Genomic DNA, 21,674 nt, shown 5'->3' with positions numbered 1-21,674 from the left:
TGTGGGGGAAGATTAGTTCCTTATAGGAGAACAGTAAGGCATGGGACTCCGCCATCTCCATCAGGGATAACCTGGAGGTTAGGAATAGCCTAGGGACCCCTAGCATGAGGGACAGTATAGGAGACCCTGCCCCTCGCAATCCTACAGTCACATCATCACAATAACTAATCGTTTTGTGCAGATACATAATGGTAACATAATGTTAATACAGAATATGTTGACTTGTTAAAATTACAAAATTTGATATTTTAATTAGCTTTAAATCTTTAATTGCTCCTGGTTACTGTGTACTATGGAGATTTAGCAATATATAATTCCATAAGTATTTATAACTTAATATGTTGTATTTTAAAAGAATTTAGACTTTTGAGTGTTCTTTAAGGCCTAAATATTATAGGAACAACCTCCACTTCAAAACTATTATGTATTGCAAAGTGTGCACAGTACCAACATTCCAAGCTGTACTATTGAAAAAATGAGATTTTTGGCAAAAAATTGCAATTTTTCGAGCCACCCCGCCAACGTCACGGCAAATCTCCTGGGGCAGTCCTAACACTAAAATATTTTTATTTAAAGTGTGCCATGTGGCCTCACATATGCAAAATTAGGACTGCACAGCACGTACCTTGTGCTTTTCAGTCACCGTCTCCATGACTGATTCATGGTTGTGGGCGGGACAGGCCCGAGCACATGCTGCTTAGAATAAATAGCCAGTGGACGGGGTTGGATGGCCAGTGTGAACAGCCACCAACAGCCAAAAATCAGGACAGATGGAAAAATAAACATGAGGTGCACTGCAAGATGAGAACCAACTGGGACCCTATATAACAAGAAAAAACAGCATAAAAACAACCTCCACTTCAAAACTATTATGTATTGCAAAGTGTGCACAGTACCAACATTCCAAGCTGTACTATTGAAAAAATGAGATTTTTGGCAAAAAATTGCAATTTTTCGAGCCACCCCGCCAACGTCACGGCAAATCTCCTGGGGCAGTCCTAACACTAAAATATTTTTATTTAAAGTGTGCCATGTGGCCTCACATATGCAAAATTAGGACTGCACAGCACGTACCTTGTGCTTTTCAGTCACCGTCTCCATGACTGATTCATGGTTGTGGGCGGGACAGGCCCGAGCACATGCTGCTTAGAATAAATAGCCAAACCCGTCCACTGGCTATTTATTCTAAGCAGCATGTGCTCGGGCCTGTCCCGCCCACAACCATGAATCAGTCATGGAGACGGTGACTGAAAAGCACAAGGTACGTGCTGTGCAGTCCTAATTTTGCATATATATTTTTTGCCAAAAATCTCATTTTTTCAATAGTACAGCTTGGAATGTTGGTACTGTGCCCACTTTGCAATACATAATAGTTTTGAAGTGGAGGTTGTTTTTATGCTGTTTTTTCTTGTTATATAGGGTCCCAGTTGGTTCTCATCTTGCAGTGCACCTCATGTTTATTTTTCCATCTGTCCTGATTTTTGGCTGTTGGTGGCTGTTCACACTGGCCATCCAACCCCGTCCACTGGCTATTTATTCTAAGCAGCATGTGCTCGGGCCTGTCCCGCCCACAACCATGAATCAGTCATGGAGACGGTGACTGAAAAGCACAAGGTACGTGCTGTGCAGTCCTAATTTTGCATATGTGAGGCCACATGGCACACTTTAAATAAAAATATTTTAGTGTTAGGACTGCCCCAGGAGATTTGCCGTGACGTTGGCGGGGTGGCTCGAAAAATTGCAATTTTTTGCCAAAAATCTCATTTTTTTCAATAGTACAGCTTGGAATGTTGGTACTGTGCACACTTTGCAATACATAATAGTTTTGAAGTGGAGGTTGTTTTTATGCTGTTTTTTCTTGTTATATAGGGTCCTAAATATTATAGGACCTATATGGTAAAGAAGGGAATTTTGTTACTTACCGTAAATTCCTTTTCTTCTAGCTCCTATTGGGAGACCCAGACGATTGGGTGTATAGCACTGCCCTCCGGAGGCCACACAAAGCAATTACACTAAAAAGTGTAAGGCCCCTCCCCTTCTGGCTATACACCCCCAGTGGGATCACTGGATCACCAGTTTTAGTGCAAAAGCAAGAAGGAGGAAAGCCAATAACTGGTTTAAACAAATTCACTCCGAAGATACGTCGGAGAACTGAAAACCATTCAACATGAACAACATGTGTACCCGAAAAACAACCAAAAATCCCGAAGGACAACAGGGCGGGTGCTGGGTCTCCCAATAGGAGCTAGAAGAAAAGGAATTTACGGTAAGTAACAAAATTCCCTTCTTCTTCGGCGCTCCATTGGGAGACCCAGACGATTGGGACGTCCAAAAGCTGTCCCTGGGTGGGTAAAGAAATACCTCATGTTAGAGCTGCAAAGACAGCCCTCCCCTACGGGGAGGCAACTGCCGCCTGCAGGACTCTTCTACCTAGGCTGGCGTCCGCCGAAGCATAGGTATGCACCTGATAATGTTTGGTGAAAGTGTGCAGACTCGACCAGGTGGCTGCCTGGCACACCTGTTGAGCCGTAGCCTGGTGTCGTAATGCCCAGGACGCACCCACGGCTCTGGTAGAATGGGCCTTCAGCCCTGATGGAACCGGAAGCCCAGCAGAACGGTAGGCTTCAAGAATTGGTTCTTTGATCCATCGAGCCAGGGTGGCTTTGGAAGCCTGCGACCCTTTGCGCTTACCAGCGACAAGGACAAAGAGTGCATCCGAGCGGCGCAGGGGCGCCGTGCGGGAAATGTAGATTCTGAGTGCTCTCACCAGATCCAACAAATGTAAATCCTTTTCATACCGATGAACTGCATGCGGATAAAAGGAAGGCAAGGAGATATCCTGATTAAGATGAAAAGAGGATACCACCTTAGGGAGAAACTCCTGAATGGGGCGCAGCACTACCTTGTCCTGGTGGAACACCAGGAAAGGAGCCTTGGATGACAGCGCTGCTAGTTCGGACACTCTCCGAAGAGACGTGACCGCTACCAGAAAGGCCACTTTCTGTGAGAGTCGAGAAAGTGACACATCCCTCAGAGGCTCGAAGGGCGGCTTCTGGAGAGCAACAAGGACCTTGTTTAGATCCCACGGATCTAACGGCCGCCTGTACGGAGGTACGATATGACAAACCCCCTGCAGGAACGTGCGCACCTGAGAAAGTCGTGCTAGACGCTTCTGAAAAAACACGGATAGTGCCGAGACTTGCCCTTTAAGGGAGCCGAGCGACAAACCCTTTTCCAACCCAGATTGCAGGAAGGAAAGAAAAACAGGTAACGCGAATGGCCAGGGAGATACTCCTTGTGCAGAGCACCAGGATAAGAAAATCTTCCACGTTCTGTGGTAGATCTTAGCAGAAGTGGACTTCCTAGCCTGTCTCATGGTGGCCACGACCCCTTGGGATAATCCTGAAGACGCTAGGATCCAGGACTCAATGGCCACACAGTCAGGTTCAGGGCCGCAGAATTCCGATGGAAAAACGGCCCTTGGGACAGTAAGTCTGGACGGTCTGGTAGTGCCCACGGTTGGCCGACCGTGAGATGCCACAGATCCGGGTACCACGACCTCCTCGGCCAGTCTGGGGCGACGAGTATGACGCGGCCGCAATCGGATCTGATCTTGCGTAACACTCTGGGCAAGAGTGCCAGAGGTGGAAACACATAAGGGAGCCGGAACTGCGACCAATCTTGCACTAAGGCGTCTGCCGCCAGAGCTCTTCGATCGCGAGACCGCGCTATGAAGGTCGGGACCTTGTTGTTGTGCCGAGACGCCATTAGGTCGACGTCCGGCACACCCCAGCGGCGGCAGATTTCCTGAAACACGTCCGGGTGAAGGGACCATTCCCCTGCGTCCAAGCCCTGGCGACTGAGGAAGTCTGCTTCCCAGTTTTCTACGCCCGGGATGTGAACTGCTGATATGGTGGATGCTCTTTCCTCTACCCACATCAGAATCCGCCTGACTTCCTGGAAGGCTTGCCGACTGCGTGTCCCTCCTTGGTGGTTGATGTATGCCACCGCTGTGGAGTTGTCCGACTGAATTCGGATCTGTTTTCCTTCCAGCCACTGCTGGAAGGCTAATAGGGCAAGATACACTGCCCTGATCTCCAGAACATTGATCTGAAGGGTGGGTTCCTGCTGAGTCCACGTCCCTTGAGCCCTGTGGTGGAGAAAAACTGCTCCCCACCCTGACAGACTCGCGTCTGTCGTGACCACTGCCCAGGATGGGGGCAGGAATGATCTTCCCTGCGATAATGAGGTGGGAAGAAGCCACCATAGCAGAGAATCCTTGGCCGTCTGAGAAAGGGAGACTTTCCTGTCTAGGGAAGTTGTCTTCCCGTCCCATTGGCGGAGAATGTCCCATTGAAGTGGACGCAGATGAAACTGCGCGAACGGGACTGCCTCCATTGCTGCCACCATCTTCCCTAGGAAGTGCATGAGGCGCCTTAAGGGGTGCGACTGACCCTGAAGGAGAGACTGCACCCCTGTCTGTAGTGACCGCTGCTTGTCCAGCGGAAGCTTCACTATCGCTGAGAGAGTATGAAACTCCATGCCAAGATACGTTAGTGATTGAGTCGGTGCCAGGTTTGACTTTGAAAAGTTGATGATCCACCCGAAAGTCTGGAGAGTCTCCAGCGCAACATTCAGGCTGTGTTGGCATGCCTCTTGAGAGGGTGCTTTGACAAGTAGATCGTCCAAGTAAGGGATCACCGAGTGTCCCTGAGAATGCAAGACTGCTACCACTGCCGCCATGACCTTGGTGAAAACCCGTGGGGCTGTCGCCAGACCAAATGGCAGAGCTACGAACTGGAGATGGTCGTCTCCTATCACGAAACGTAGGAAACGTTGGTGCTCTGTAGCAATCGGCACGTGGAGATAAGCATCTTTGATGTCTATTGATGCAAGGAAATCTCCTTGAGACATTGAGGCAATGACAGAGCGGAGGGATTCCATCCGGAACCGCCTGGCGTTCACATGCTTGTTGAGCAGCTTTAGGTCCAGAACAGGACGGAACGAGCCGTCCTTTTTTGGAACCACGAAGAGATTGGAGTAAAAACCTTGCCCTTGTTCCTGCAGAGGAACAGGGATCACCACTCCTTCTGCTCTTAGTGAGCACACCGCCTGCAGAAGGGCATTTGCTCGGTCGGGATGTGGGGAGGTTCTGAAGAACCGAGGCGGAGGATGAGAACTGAATTCTATCCTGTACCCGTGAGACAAAATGTCTGCTACCCACCGGTCTTTGACCTGTGGCAGCCAAATGTCGCAAAAGCGGGAGAGCCTGCCACCGACCGAGGATGCGGAGGGATGAGGCCGAAAGTCATGAGGCAGCCGCCTTGGAAGCGGTTCCTCCGGTTGTTTTCTTGGGGCGTGAATGAGCCCGCCAGGAATCTGAGCTCCTTTGCTCCTTCTGAGTCCCTTTGGACGAGGAGAATTGGGTCTTGCTGGAGCCTCGAAAGGACCGAAACCTCGACTGCCACTTCCTCTGTTGAGGTTTGCTCGATCTGGGCTGGGGTAAGGAGGAGTCCTTACCCTTGGACTGTTTAATGATCTCAGCCAATTGCTCACCAAACAGTCTGTCTCCAGATAGTGGCAAGCTGGTTAAACATTTCTTGGAAGCAGAATCTGCTTTCCATTCCTTTAACCACAAGGCTCTGCGCAAAACCACAGAGTTGGCAGACGCCATTGAGGTACGGCTCGTAGAGTCCAGGACAGCGTTGATAGCGTAAGTCGCAAACGCAGACATTTGCGAAGTTAGGGACGCTACTCGCGGCACTGCTGGACGTATGATAGAGTCCACTTGTGCCAGGCCAGCTGAAATAGCTTGGAGTGCCCACACGGCCGCGAATGCTGGAGCAAACGACGCGCCGATAGCTTCATAGACAGACTTTAACCAAAGGTCCATCTGTCTGTCATTGGCATCTTTAAGTGAAGCCCCATCTTCCACTGCAACTAAGGACCTAGCCGCAAGCCTGGAGATTGGGGGGTCCACCTTTGGACACTGGGTCCAGCGTTTGACCACGTCAGGGGGAAAGGGATAACGTGTATCCTTAAGACGTTTGGAGAAACGCTTATCTGGATAAGCATGATGTTTCTGGACTGATTCTCTGAAGTCAGAGTGGTCCAGAAAAGTACTCAATTTACGCTTAGGATACCGGAACTGGAACTTCTCCTGCTGTGCAGCTGCCTCCTCAGCAGAAGGGGCTGGGGGAGAAATATCCAACAGTCTATTGATGGCCGCTATAAGGTCATTTACCATAGCGTCACCATCAGGGGTATCTAGATTGAGAGCGGTGTCAGGAGTAGATTCCTGATCACCCACCTCTGTCTCCTCATACAGAGCCTCGTCTCGCTGAGACCCTGACCAGTGTGATGACGGCGAGGGTCTTTCCCAGCGAGCCCGCTTAGGCTGCCTGGGACTGTCATCCGAGTCAGAGTCTTCAGCCTGTGATGCCTGGGACCCCCTTGAAGTACGGATTAGTTCCAACTGAGGGGGACCGGGGAGCATAGACACAGCAGTGTCCATGGTCTGAGAAACTGGCCTGGACTGCAAGGTTTCCAGGATTTTTGTCATAGTCACAGACATCTTATCAGCAAAAACTGCAAATTCTGTCCCCGTCACCGGGGCAGGGTTCACAGGCGTCTCTGCCTGGGCCACTACTACCATAGACTCTGGCTGACGAAGTGGCACAGGGATTGAACATTGCACACAATGGGGGTCATTGGAACCTGCCGGTAGATTAGCCCCACATGCGGCACAAGCAGTGCGTACCGCCTGTGCCTTGGCACCCTTGCGTTTTGCGGATGACATGTTGTTGTCTCCTCAGAGCAATGAGGGTATAAGCCAAGAAGCGACTGTACAGTGCAATATAAATATATATGGTACAGAGAAAAAATGCACCAAATAACACTGTGGCACTAGTGGGGCCAGCACTTATGTGCAGCTTACCGCCCGCATAAACGCGGGTGTGTGGTCGCCAGAGTCCCTTGTCTGAGTCCCCCAGAGCCTGTGTCCGTTCTCCAGCCAGACTGCATGCAGGAATGGCTGCCGGCGTCCTGTGGAGAGGGGCGGGCCCTGGGCGTGTTGAGACCAAGAGCGGGAAACTTGCGTCCCCACTGTGCCCAGTGAGAGGGCTGGAGCATGTAAATAAGGCTCCAGCCCTCGGCGCTGCCTATTGCACAGCGTCTCTCCCTTTCCCTGATTGACAGGGTGGGGGCGGGAACGAACCGTAACTAGGCCGCAAAAGCCGGGGACTAGATTTATGAGCGCTGCCGCCGTAAAAGCGCGGGCAGCGCGAGTCCCCAGCGCACTACAAGTCCCAGCGGCGCCGCCGCTCCTGGAGCGGCCGGCGCGGTAGTTCCCAAGACAAAAATCACTCAGCTAAGCTGCAGTGACTCTAACCCGAGCGCGCAGCGCTAGTGCCCCCGGCGCACTAGCACACCCAGCAAGCCTGGAGTGTGCGTGGCCTGTCTGTGCGGGGACACAGAGTACCTGAACGTTGCAGGGCCTTGTCCCTGACTGTACTCAGCTCCTCCAGCAGGGTCTCTGGGTCTGTGGATGGAGCTCGGCCTCAGGGTTCGGGGGCCGGTAAGATCCCACTTCCACAGAGCCCCTCAGGGGGATGGGGAAGGAAAGCAGCATGTGGGCTCCAGCCTCCGTACCCGCAATGGGTACCTCAACCTTACAAACCGCAAGTGGGGTGAGAAGGGAGCATGCTGGGGGCCCTATATGGGCTCTCTTTTCTTCCATCCGATAGAGTCAGCAGCTACTGCTGACTAAACAGTGGAGCTATGCGTGGATGTCTGACCTCCTTCGCACAAAGCAGAAAACTGGTGAGCCAGTGATCCCACTGGGGGTGTATAGCCAGAAGGGGAGGGGCCTTACACTTTTTAGTGTAATTGCTTTGTGTGGCCTCCGGAGGGCAGTGCTATACACCCAATCGTCTGGGTCTCCCAATGGAGCGCCGAAGAAATAGAGGGAAATAACATCAGTTCAACTCTGTTTCGAATAGACAAAGCTCGAGTCCATGCCACCACCCAGCGTTTATAGATGTAAGTTCAAGGAAAAAAGGGTCTGGATTTCTGATCCAATTGGAGATAAAATCATGATTTTATTTTTAATCCATTAAAAAGATATACACATTGGAAAAATAAAATGAAGAGATATTATAACCAGAGGCATAGCTAGGAGTTCAGCACAGGGAAAACCAAAACATCTGAATGGAGGCCTAACCAGGTAACTAGCATATTTTTCAGACTATAAGTCACACTTTTTTTCCCCCCAAATGTTGGGGGAAAGTGGGGGGTGCGTCTTATAGTCTGAATGTAGGGCTGCGGGGAATGAGGGTACTGTGGTGGAGTGCGTCATCGGCGGCACGAGCAGCCTGTAGCAGCGCCTGCCGTGACCACGTGAGACCGCTCATTTCATATGTATTCATTCCCCGCCCATCATCTTTCAGCGCTGAAGCCAGCGCTGACAGGTGGGCGGGATGATTGGCGGGGGGTGCACGCATAGTAAAGAGCCAGCCCGCGTGATCACCCCTGGCAACTACAGCCTGGAGTGATTATGTGCGGCTGTATTCACTGCCCCCCGCGGATCATCATCAGCGCGGGGGGGGGGGCAGTGAATAAGTACAGTATACTCACCGGCTACTGATCCCTGCAGCACTGCGATGTCCTCCTGTCTGCCGGCCAGCTGATCTGTGTAGAGAGCGGTAAGCACAGCGATAACATCATCGCTGTGCACACATGGCTCCACACACATCAGCGGGCATTCAGACAGGAAGACATCGCGATGCTGCAGGGGAATGGCTCCACACAGGTCAGCGGCGCTGCTGCTGACACACAGAGGAAGATGATCAATGCTGCAGGGAGTGAGGAAAGGTGAGTATAAACGTTTATTTTTTTTCTGTGCCATAGGATACAAACCATATAGCAGGATGGGGGTATACAGCAGGATGGGGGTATATTATGAGCAGGATGGGGGTATATGAGCAGGATGGGGGTATATGAGCAGGATGGGGGTATATGAGCAGGATGGGGGTATATGAGCAGGATGGGGGTATATACCAGGATGGGGGTATATAGCAGGATGGGGGCTATAGCAGGATGAGGGACAAATATACAAGGATGGGGATCATAAACAAGGCAGGAGGATCATTACCAGGATGGGGTACCTTAGTAGAGAATTTGGGGACATTACCCCCATAACAGTGTCAGCAGCAGATCCTTGCCCCATAACAGTGTCATGACCACATTTTTTGCTTAAAATCCTCTAAAACCAGGGTGCGTCTTCTGGTCCGGTGCGTCTTATAGTCCGAAAAATACGGTATGTCTACAACTACTTTGGTGCACCCTAATCATGGGTAGATGGGAACCTAAGCAGATGACTGAGCTGTTAACGAAAATAAATGTCTATACAAAGACCAATATCGATATCACCACTCCAATGCTGAGCTTTCTGCTGCTGTACGTTTCCTTAAGATTGGACCTGTTGTGTGGCACAAAAACAGTGCTCCTTTAAGTGGCCCCCATAATAATGCTCAACCACTGTGCTCTATATTGTTCCATCTAGATGGTAAAATTGCCCTACAGAAAATATTAATGCTATCTGCAAGTGAAATGCACTTTAACCATCAAGTGTATATCAACATCTAAAGTGGCTTTCAATAGAATTACAAACCATGTGTACCTAGGTGGCCTGTTTTAAATAACACAAGTCTATTAAAGTCTTATCTTTAACTCAGAAGAAGAGTTGTTGATGCTCATCAGGCTTGAAAAAAATACATAACCATCTCAAGTATTTAGACTCTACTAATCCACAGTCAGACAGATTATGTAAAGCAGTGATCGACTAACGACGATAACTACAAGTTATAAAAGCAATGAGATCACATGGGAACCCAAGGTAACCTCTAAGCAACAAAAGGCCTCTCTTTCATCATCTAATGTTAAGGAGTTCTCCATCAGAAGTACACTGAACAACAATGGTGTGCAGGACTACAAAAAGAAAAGTCAATGTTCTCCAAAAAGAACATTGCTGACCACTTCAGTTTGCTAAAGACCACCTAGGCTATTGAACCAATATTTTATTGTTGAGTGAAAAAAATTGAGGTTTTTAATTCAAATGAGTTGTTTGTTTTTTTTGATAACTGTGGAGGTCTGATAGATAGCAGGTGAGGTATGTCTACTGTGAAGGAGCCAACTTTTTTGTTGTAAGATGTATTATATTTGTGTCAACCTCCAGGTGGCAGAAGACTAATTAATGGTTCATGTATTCCACAATGAAGTGACCAAGAAATTGCTATGGCTGTTGTTCACACAAGTAGGCCTCCCAGAGATAGTTGTTTTCAGTGTTACTGGTTTTGTGTGTTCATGAGTATTTGAGGAATAAGGGAGCCTGTTCACACAGAATGACTGTTCAAACATGCACAGGTGATCAGTGCACCCTTAGTGCTCCTTTGCACCTATTTGTTTTCCATTTATCTCAGCCCTTCTCTACTCTATAAAACTATAGGTGTAAATAAAAAAAGAGGGTAGTTGGGTGGAGATAGAAAAAAAAAATATGTAGGTGTGAAGGTGCATTTAACTATTTGTCCACTCCAAGGGTACACCAAGCGCCTGTGGTTGGTTTGCACAGTCATTCTATGCTGACAAGAGTCCTTTTAATCGCAATACCGAGGAATGCTTGGCGTTTGCTAATATTACTTATTAATTGTGGGAGAAGGCTAGAATGTAGTCAGTTATCATAAAGACTTAAAGATCATTCTAAATAAAAACTAATCATGTACACCAAAAAACTAGGGTATACATTCATAGAAACAGGGGAAAAAACCTTTATTGGCACTGGATGCTTGCATGATTGTAATCGATAATATACAACACATTATATAAAATATACCTGCGGCAGATGGTAACATTTTGAGAAACGGACTGCAATGAAGACATAAAAAAGATATAAAAATACAAAGAAAAAGGTCATAAAAAGCGAGCACAAATTGCTAGCATAAATCATAATTTGAACATTATTTTTTTTTTCCGGGAATCATAGGACAAGTGACACGCCTGGAATATGGTATTCATTTATTTCAATTTACTTTGCCGAGAGCCCAAAGCTTACATCTTTGTAAACATCAAGACACATTTTCTTACAATGTGCTAATCAAATGTTCTCAGGCCCTAGACCACAATGTTGCCTTCTCCTCCCTTTACAGTAACTCAGCGTTCCTAACAAGTGGCCTGGGACTCAGATCTCCAAACTGTAAGCGAAGATTTCCCACATGGTGTATGAATAATTGATCCATGGTTACTAATATCTTGGTGGAAAACTGCATATCACTTTGGTCCTGTTATTAAAGAAGGTCCAGAACCAAACAAATTCACATAACCTGCGTTCACCAGAATGAAATACAACAAAAACATCTTTAAAACATTGCTCTCGGGTTAATGCAGAAAACAGATTCCTTTTACTTACACTCGTTACATACAAAAATAAACCGCCATCGTTTTCAGCAAAAAAAGCTTTCCTCAGGAAAAATGATTGTTTCTTCAGCCGTCAAAATAAAGGAATGTAAATAAGCAATAAATACAGAGTGTGCTTCTCCATATTGACATATTTACAATTGATTCTTTGGCTTATGTTTGGGAATTCTTTAAAATAATATATATGGATCGATCCAGGCAGAAATGTACAAAAAATATTAAGCCAAGTACAGTTCCATGAAGCTTGAAATGTGTAGAGAGTTACAGGAGTTTACCGTCAAATCTGCACTTCTTGGTTAATCATTTTAAACAAATTGTATTTAAAAAAAAAGAGAAATTGCCACATTGTACATAGAGACATGCAACATATTGGCTCGAGAGTTGGCTTGTGAGGCGGCTGCATATACAAAATACATACAAATCCTGGAGAGACTGTCCACTTCTCGGTTCCAGAAGGTGATCATGTGGCACGAAATTCATCAATACTGTCTCTACAGTCATATAAACAGCTCATGTCCTTTGTATGAACATACAGAAAGTCATAAGAAAAATACTTTTTTTCCTTTAGCTTTTTTTTTTTTTTTTTTTTTATTTGTTTGTTTGCTTGGTTTAAAACTTAAAAGGTCCCATGTAAAAATCCCCCACTGCAGAGCTGGAGTGACATTTGTCCCAACTTGGCACATCCAACTATGACGATTCCAGGTATTCCAATGAAACATCGTAGCAGAAGCGGTACTGTTCCTGTGAAATGAAGGATAATGGTTAGTAAAAACCAAAGGATAGTCACAAAATCTGTCATCGCTCTAATGTTAGGAGGCTACAGTGAGCCAATAAGAAAAGTCATCCAAGCTTATTCATTCATAAAAATTCTAAGTTTCAGGCTCGATAAAATAATCATGACTGTGTGTTAGAAATATACAGTATCTATAAATTACAGGCTACAGGGTTATAGCAATTTGTATAGCTAGGTGGGTTATAGTGAGCTGGCAACCAGGTCCAAATTGGCCAGTTTTCGCTCTTGTTATACTTCCGCTTTTCCCAAGTAATCAGTTTTTTATTTATTTTTCTCTCTTTTTTTTTTATTTAATATATCTTAAATTCACAACACGGTTCCAGAGAAATGGTATTTTTTATCAAGTGCTAATTTTTATGATTTTTTGTTGAGTACTGATGAGTGAACACTACCATGCTCGGGTGATCGGTACTTGTAACAAACAGTTAATGCTCGGATGGGCGCTACTAGAGCACCCGAGTATTTTGGAAGTCAATGAAGGACTCGAGTATTCTTCCTGGAAATTGTCTGGAAAAATGCTGGAGCCCCCATTAACTTCCATTATACTTGGGTGCTCGAATCGCGCCCATCCAAGCCCTATTCATTACGAGTACTGATCACCCGAGAATGGTAGTGTTCACTCATCACTAACAAGGAGATACAGGAATGCAGCAGCTAATTCTAGCCCCCTTCCACTGCTCTATAACAAGGGGATAGTTGACTAAATACAGTATGAGATAGACAGATAGATAGAGAGATAAAGAGATAGAGAGATGAGAGAGAGATAAGAGAGAGAGATGAGAGAGAGAGATAGGAGATAGCTAGATAGATACTGCCAGTCTGATTTGCTGTTTCTGATCCCGTACCCATCAAATAAATGACCAATACATAAGAATATCTACAAGAAGGGGAACATAATTTAAAATATTTTAAGCTGTTCTCTATGATGATAGAAGAAAAGAAAAAAGTAAATAAAAGTGAAAAATACATATTTCCTATTTTTACTTACAAATTATATATATTAGAAAAGCATATAAAAATTACAGACACAATAAAAATGATGTAGCACAATGAGAGGAAGTAAAAATTACTTGAATATCTGGAGGAAAGATTTTAGAAGTGTTATAAGTGCATGTACGATAAACCCTAAAATGTGCCCGTGCAGCAACAGGGGAATATGGCCCAGTTAAACTGGTTAAAGAAGGACCCAAGTTTAAGAAGAAAGGTTAACATACAATATAATGAAAAGGAAGAAAATCGATAACCAATGTGGCTAGTGTGGGCGCCATTTAAGGAAATTGTGCCATGAGAGTTGGCTCTAAATGATACAACTATGTTCTTCACATTTTCTGTATCTGGGGATATTTCTTAGAAAAATGTGCTCGAGCGTGTGTTGGAAATGGAAAGCCATATTTTTTTTATATTGAAACTGTATGTGTAAATCACATTAGCTTTGACTTCATAGCCAGGCGGCATAATAAAAATGAGTTAGTACCTGGTCTTCAGCAGGCACACTGTTTTTACACTGGTGCAGTTATTTCTAACTCCTGGATTCAGGAGTTTCTGGGGATAAATCAGGTTTACTACTATGGGCAATGAAGTTGTTTAACAGACGTGGTAAATACATAGAAATGACATAGCTTGGCATTAGGGTGCATGCAATAATCTATCTGATAAATTGTGATTAAAGGTGGATTTTTCACAGTCTGTTACTCTGTGATCCACGCATTTTACAGCAAATTAGTTTTATGATGTGGCTTTCTGCCATGTAGGGTTTACAGGGCGATCACTTGACAAATGTGTCTTAGCTGTACAAAGCTTGTGGTCAAAAACAGCTTTACTAAACTGTCAATTTGTGGTGAAGACTGGAGAACAATTTGTGACAAAACGTGGAGTGCAGATACAAATATATGCAGGTGATGAACAAAAGCTTAGCAAAAACAATGGTGCACCAAAATCTAAATGGCAATTTGCACAGGGTCCACAGTGCTAATGCCTTCATTATTCTTAGTCCACTACACTATAGTGAGAGCAACCCCTTAAGTTCACCAAGCGACTTGTTATAATTATTGTTAATATATGGTAACTAATTTCTTCCACAGCCGATTTACATATAAGCAATTTCACAGTACATTTTGCAGAATTGGAGAGATGAAAGTAAAACTATGATGTTTGCAAAATGCAATTAAGACCGATTCCTTTGTAGGTACAGGATTATTAAAAGTCAAACAAGTTCTATTTTATGTTTCACATCCCTAAAAAACAGCCATGCATCACATAAAAAAAAATAATAAAAGAATAAAGGAACGAAGAAATGGGAAAAAAATAAATATGGGCAAGGAAGAAAAAATAATTAGAAAACAATTATCCAAACAAACATTATTTCTCATTAACTACACAGCTCATTTGAGGAATGTTTGCTTAGCAGGATTTCCATAATTTGCGCTGTTTCCATTGTTCCCTTAGCACAGTGATATATGCAGGAGATCCCAGGGGCCAGTTACTTTCTCTGCAAACACTAGATCATTATGAGTTGATGAACCTTATTAAGCAAACAGAAAATGTTACGCTGGAACACACAGGGCAGAAATGTGCTTTGCCATTCTAAAAATGGCTCTACAGAAGATTTTTGCTGCTTTGTATGGTTATAGGAGTATTCGCCAAATGAACCGGACTAAAGAAATGTCCGGTTCATTTGTATGAATATGTATACAATATGTACACAATATGTGTACATATTGTATACATATTGTATACAATACAATATTGTATATATATATATATATATATTGTATATATATACAATATGTATATATATATATATATATATATATATATATATATATATATATATATATACACACACACACATACACACACACACTTATATACTAATATATATGACACTTCCATACTGTATTTTAGAAGACAATGAAGGTCAACGATGAGCAAGCATGCTCGCCACTCATTCGACCATTGGGGTGCTCGGGTACTCCCGCGGTGTTCAGCCAAGCATCGGGGTGCTCTAATGTGTTGGTCATAAAACATTGAACACAAAGCATAGGCTTGCTTCACTGCATGATGGCAGCTGGCACCTCAGTGAGAGACATTTGCAGTTTCTGAATGGCTCTCACTGGGGGTAAGAACAACGTTTGCGGATGTAGTGTGTAAAAAATAAAACAAAAAAAAAACTTCCCCCATGAAATGAATGTTACAGTTGGCTGTATGTGGGTAGATTGCCAAACTGGCCAATCTTTGACTTGCTTTATACTAGTTACGCTTATCCTAGCATCTGATCTGCTCAACTCCAGTAAAGAGCACTTGGGCATCGTAGTGTTCACTCATCATTTCGAGTGCTGTACTGCCCGCCCATCACTAATAATGGCATATGCAGCAATCAAACTAATAAAAACTAACCCGATGTATGGATGGAAAAATTCTTCTTTTGGAGAATATCTTATATTTACTGGTAGTTGCAACATACATCCATCTGTCAACAGATGCTACCGCTGATAACCCACCCCTCCACATAGTACTCACTGGAGTCTCCACCATATTTGGCTTGCTGTTGCGTAGTGTTTTCACAGCATGGAAAACGTCCACCACGTTTTGTCTCTTGATCATTTCGCACACAATACTGATGGCGCAGAACACACCGCTTCGTCCTCCACCATTTCTTGACCGAAAAAGAGAGAAAGGTGTTATTTATGGCACTATTTACATATAGAAGACAGTCAATGTAGCTAAATTATGCAAGTAGCTACAATAAAAAAATAAATAAAAATCAAAACAACAGAGATAAACTGATCAGGTAAAATTTAAATTCACCTGTTCATGTGGATTTTACTCAAATTTGATTCGCTGGTAAATTATTCCCCAAGAATTGAATGTCCTTTATTATTCCCTGGTGTCTCGGCGGACCCCAGAGCATAAAAAAGTAAAAAATAATTATATTCACCTTATCGCTCACAGCTCCGTCCCTTCCACTCCTCGCTGTCACCCATCCAGTCCTTGTCACATCTTGTGATCGCTGCCATGTGTGCCCATGGCAATTCTGTGCTCATGGTCACGGTGCACACCGAAACGCCATGACCTTAAAGGGGACTTTACACGCAACGACATCACTAACGAGATCTTATTGGGGTCACGGAATTCGTGACGCATATCCAGCCTCGTTAGCGACGTCGTTGCGTGTGAAACGTACAAACGACCGATAACGATCAAAAAATACTCACCTAATCGTTGACACGTTGTTCAAATCCCAAATATCGTTGCTGGTGCAGGACGCAGGTTGTTCATCATTCCTGAGGCAGCACACATCGCTATGTGTGACACCCCAGGAACGACGAACACCACCGTACCTGCGTCCTCCGGCAACGAGATGGGTGTGTCTTTCCTTCGGCTGCTCTCCGCCCCTCCTCTTCTATTGGCCGCCCGCCGTGTGACGTCGCAGTGACGCTGCACGAACTGCCCCCTTAGAAAAGAGGCAGTTCGCCGGCCAAAGTGACGTCGCTAGGCAGGTAAGTACATGTGACAGGGACTAACGATATTGTGCGCCACGGGCAGCGATTTTCCCATGACGCACAAACGACGGGGGCGGGTACGATCGGCATCGTCATCGCTAGCAATGTCACTGTGTGTAAAGTGGCCTGAAGAGTGCTAGCGCAGAACCTTCCTGGCCTCCTCAGAGCCAAAAGTCGTGCCCCAGTGTCTAGAGGCACAGGGATTCAGCGCTCATGGCAGCAATTAGAAGATGCAGTGAGGACTGGACAAGTCAATGTCAGGTAGCGGAGAGCCAAAGAAGTGGTAGGTATTAATTTTCTATATTTTAAACCATTTGGTGGCTTCTAATTGTTCAGAAACATGGTGGCAGGCAGCCAAAGTTTTGCTGAATCTGTGCGGAAGTAAACTGCCAAAATCTAGATTTTATTTTTGTAAACACTTTTTTTTATATTATTCATGTTCAATTGAATTCTACTTAAATATATTTGTTTATCTTTACTAAACAAGAATTACACCCAAATTAGATTTACAATAGTTGACTGCCCCAATGTTCTCATGTCAGTGGTTACTAAAAGGTCAACGTAAAAAAAAAAAACAAAAACAACCCAGCATGTTTATGTAGGTTTTATGTATTTAGCTAGTAACAAAATATATAACAAGCTTTGTTCTTGGTTTTCAGATGTTTCTAATCTTTTGAAAGATGGAGAGCAGCTCTCTATTCCTACCTGTATATCATGAAGGCAAATTAAAGTTACCAAAAAATAAAGCAGATACATTATGAGATGCTCATTTCACACATTTCCGCATGTATCAGATCTACAGGCCAAGTCAATAAGGACATCCATTAGAGAGCTCAGAGTGACAGAGTAACAATAAATGATGGCCATTAGTGGTTAACTCACAGGCAGTGAATAATGGTGCGTCCTTCCCCTTCATCACATTCCTCTTGCCATTTCTCAACTTGCAAAATCAATTTTAAGAAAGATCTTTTGGAATTTGGCACCTCTCTATGAGCCGCCCATCCTAAGTACTGGAACTGCTGTACCATCAGATACCCTTCTTGAGGCTGTCCAAAGAAAAGAACATGATAATTAATGTTTTAGTCAACCAGCTCTCACAAACATTCATGTTGCTGTTACATTCTGCTGCTAAAAATGTGTCTCCTCGTTGAAACTAATCTACTGATCAGTGTCATGTCAAAGTGCCATGTTGGTATGGCTTGTAAAATCATTAACTTACAGCACCACTTCAGCAGCAGGGGCGGGAATCGCTTCCACCCACGGCCATTAACCCCTTAAATCTCGCTGCCAAAGTCTGTCAGCAAGATCTATATGCGCGCGGCCATGTTTTTTTACTTACCGCCGGCCCCCACCAGAAGTCACGTGCGTGATTGCCATCGTAGCACAATGTGATGACGCCTGCAGCTATGAAGTTTCACTTTCGTTTTCCCTCGGCCGCGAGCAGAGAGAAACAGAAAGTGACTGAATCTGCTGTTTACAGCTGTATAACTGTGATCAGCAGATAGATAAGAGCGATCGGATTGCTGATCGCTATAGCCCCCTAGGGGGACTAGTAAAATAAAAAAAAAAAAAGTTTAAAAAAAAAAAACCCTAAAAGTTCAAATCACCCCCCTTTACCACCATTGAAAATTAAAGTGTTAAAAAATAAATAAATATACACATATTTGGTATCGCTGCATTCAGAAATGCCCGATCTAGCAAAATATAAAATCAATTAATCTGATTGGTAAACGGCGTAGTGGCAAAAAAATTCCAAACGACAAAATTACGTTTTTTGGTTGCCGCAAGTTTTACGCAAAATGCAATAACAGGCGATAAAAACGTAGCATCTGCGCAAAAATGGTACCAATAGAAACGACAGCTTGAGACGCAAAAAATAAGCCATCACTGAGCCATAGGTCCCAAAAAATGAGAACGCTACGTGTTTCGGAAAATGGCGCAAAACGTGCGCCACTTTTATTGGACAAACTTGTGAATTTTTTTTAACCCCTTAGATACAAGTAAACCTATACATGTTTGGTGTCTACAAACTCGCACCGATCAGGCATCATACCCACACATCACTTTTACAATATAGTGAACACCGTGAATAAAACATCCCAAAAACTATTGTGCCATCACACTTTTTTTGCAGTTTTTCCACACTTGGAATTTTTTTGCTGTTTTCCAGTACACCATATGGTAAAACGTATGCTTTAATTTAAAAGTACAACTTGTCCCACAAAAAACAAGCCCTCATATGGCAAGATTGACGGAAAAATAAAAAAGTTACGGCTCTCGGAAGAAGGGGAGCAAAAAACAAAAACGGAAAGTGCCCCGGGGCTGAAGGGGTTAATAGAGATCAATTGCAAAGTTGCTTGTTTACACTTTGCAATTTAACCATTTAAGAACTGTCTAGTGCAAATCCAATTCTCCTACTGAAGTGGGCTGTGATGGTTGTTATTGAAGCCTTCCTGGGGACAGAGTTTTGACAGAAGAGACCATCTGCTGCACAAATCTTTACTTGGCTACATCAGTCTCTGATCAAGAGCACAGAGTCAAAAATGGAGCAAAGTCCGGACATTGGGAAAACAAAAGTTCTTCATTTTTACACGGTTCAGAATTGTATGGACGGTTGGCAACCTTGCCTGAATGTCAGTGCATGGAAATCGGATTTCCCTTAAAGTAACGGCAGCATGATTCTAAATGCATCTAAAAGTAATAAGTGAATGCTGAAATGCAAAATGAATTGATGCAACACACAGACATAGAAAATGTAATGTATTTTTCTTAGCTACCCGTGTTAGATTGCATATTCTGAAGATTCGGCTGATGACATCGCAGTCCATCGAGCACGACATGCATTCCACTTGGATTGGGCCATACCGCAGCATTCCCTCCTCCGGCCAATATTGTGGACAGCCCTGTGGGTCACAATTCATACCTTGTTATAATTTGAGGACAGCCCATTTTACACAACATAAACTGATCTGTGAACATTTTGCGTTTTTTACTGATCAGTTTTGTCACAAAATGTGAAGAATTTCGGCAAAGTGAATGAGATCATAACTCTCACGCATACATTTCTTATTCTTATTCTTATTCTTTTCTTGTAGATTTAAATCTGCTGGATGTCAAGTCTTTCAGTGTTTTTGCTGTCAATAAATGCTGCAGAAAGTTCTGCTACAAATACATAAAGAGGACCACCCACTAGGCTTTTCATATAAACTAAAGCCAGTGCTATACTGGCACTATCATGCTGATTCTATACATACCTTTAGATGTGAGAGCGGATGTATAGTTTGTGAAATACAGGAAAGTAAAGTTTGTGAAATGCACTGTTATTTGATGGATCGGTGCAGCAGAATATATAATAGGTGGGTCGGGTTGTGCTAGTTATTCCCGCCCATCTGCTGCCTGGCCTTCCTCCCCCCTGTCCTGCTTCCCTCTCTCTTCCCCTTGTAATAACAGAGGAAGGGGAAGGAAGGAACAGGCAGGGGCGGGAATAACTAGCAAACCGCGACCCACCTATTAGATATTTCATGGCACCAATCAACAAATAACAGTGCATTTCACAAACTTCACTTGCCTGTATTTCAGAAAGTGTACATCCGATCTCACAACTAAAAATAGGCTTACATTAACCATCCTAGTGCCAGTATAGCACTGACTTTAATTTATATATGAAACTCCCGGTGGTTGGTCCTCTTTAACGTGTGTATATACCCTAAAACTGGGGCTACACAGCGACAGCAATTGTCAGACAAGTCATCCGACCAAGTACTTCAATGCAACTATCCTATAGCTGTGATTTTGCTGTAAATCCAAATGGCAGATACGTTGCATGTAACTTGCACTGAAGTTCATGGCACATAAGAAGAATGACTAGTCACAATTCTGACATATTTGTAGTACCAAATTGCAGCAGGTCACAGCGTGATACCATAGGAAATCAATAAATGTGATGTCACAAACCAACATGCCAATTTGAGTGTCATGTGACATATATCGCCGTGTAGCCTATGCCTCAAAAACAGACAGCAAAATGACCTGTGTCAAGTCCACTTCATTCAGCATTACTAAGGACGAGCATCCGTAGTCATATACTAATCTCCAGAAATCCTTCACAGTGTTTGGCAAGGGATGCTGTGTGACGATGAAGGCAGCTGGCTGTCTGTAGCTCTGTCAAAGAGAAAAAACAAAGATCAAGACATGCATTTAGCAAAAAAAGACAAAGTGCAGAAAGATGGACAGTCTGCCAGTAAGGGAAGAAGAGCAACAGCTTTATATTTGGACGCTCCAGTTCTAGCTATATACGAGTTTCATGCTAGGTTCCAAGCTTTCTTAAAGGATGAGAAGATTTTTACACAGATCCATATAGGAAAGATATTCCGAGCCAGTGACAGTGATACCCTAAAATCACAGCACATTAGGTCAGTCATTGTGGCAAGGAAATGATCCTAGCCTGATGCATTGCACACATCCAGCACTATGTTCCCCGATGCATTTCATCACATCGAGCGTCACTTAAACAATTATGCTAAATGAAACAAATAGCACAAAAATGCTCAGCCTAATGTAGTTCATTAAAGTCTCCATTTACAACTTAATGTATCCATTAATTATTCAGCGTGAAGAATCGGTGAACTGGAATTGAGTAAACATCGCAAAACAAGCCATACCGCAGTTCCATGACATGCAAACAAGGACACATGCTGATGTGGAGTTCGCCAATTACGGCTCGTTATAGGAAGGTAGCTTTCTTACTTTACATTTTCGACTTGTTATTAAAAACCATGTTGCTTGTACCTTTCTCCGTAATTACACATCACTTTCGTCCCCCTCTTTACGCTGTGCATCGAGCAATCAGCATTAAGAGAACAGCTTGGTTCATTGAGCTTGTTCTCTAGAAGTGATATTCGGCTCCTGAA

General features: G+C 44.1%; 1 protein-coding gene across 18 annotated transcripts in view; it reads right to left on the bottom strand.

Moving 5' to 3' along the window:
* Positions 1–10,807: 10,807 nt before the first annotated feature.
* PTPRK (protein tyrosine phosphatase receptor type K) overlaps positions 10,808–21,674 on the bottom strand; it is a 450,255-nt gene continuing 439,388 nt past the window's right edge. For all 18 annotated transcript variants that reach the window (XM_075339909.1, XM_075339911.1, XM_075339913.1 and 15 more), the window contains 5 exons: positions 20,794–20,925; positions 19,542–19,667; positions 17,647–17,810; positions 15,782–15,917; positions 10,808–12,210 (listed from right to left, as the gene is read on the bottom strand). In XM_075339909.1, coding sequence (XP_075196024.1) covers positions 12,157–12,210; positions 15,782–15,917; positions 17,647–17,810; positions 19,542–19,667; positions 20,794–20,925 — 612 coding nt within the window. In that variant the 3' untranslated portion in view covers positions 10,808–12,156. The remainder of the gene's footprint in view (positions 12,211–15,781; positions 15,918–17,646; positions 17,811–19,541; positions 19,668–20,793; positions 20,926–21,674) is intronic.

The sequence above is a fragment of the Anomaloglossus baeobatrachus genome, chromosome 3 (genome assembly GCF_048569485.1).
Source record: "Anomaloglossus baeobatrachus isolate aAnoBae1 chromosome 3, aAnoBae1.hap1, whole genome shotgun sequence".
Lineage (NCBI taxonomy): Eukaryota > Metazoa > Chordata > Amphibia > Anura > Aromobatidae > Anomaloglossus > Anomaloglossus baeobatrachus.
The sequence above is the reverse complement of the archived record's forward strand: the minus strand, read 5'-3'. Positions and strand labels throughout refer to the sequence as shown.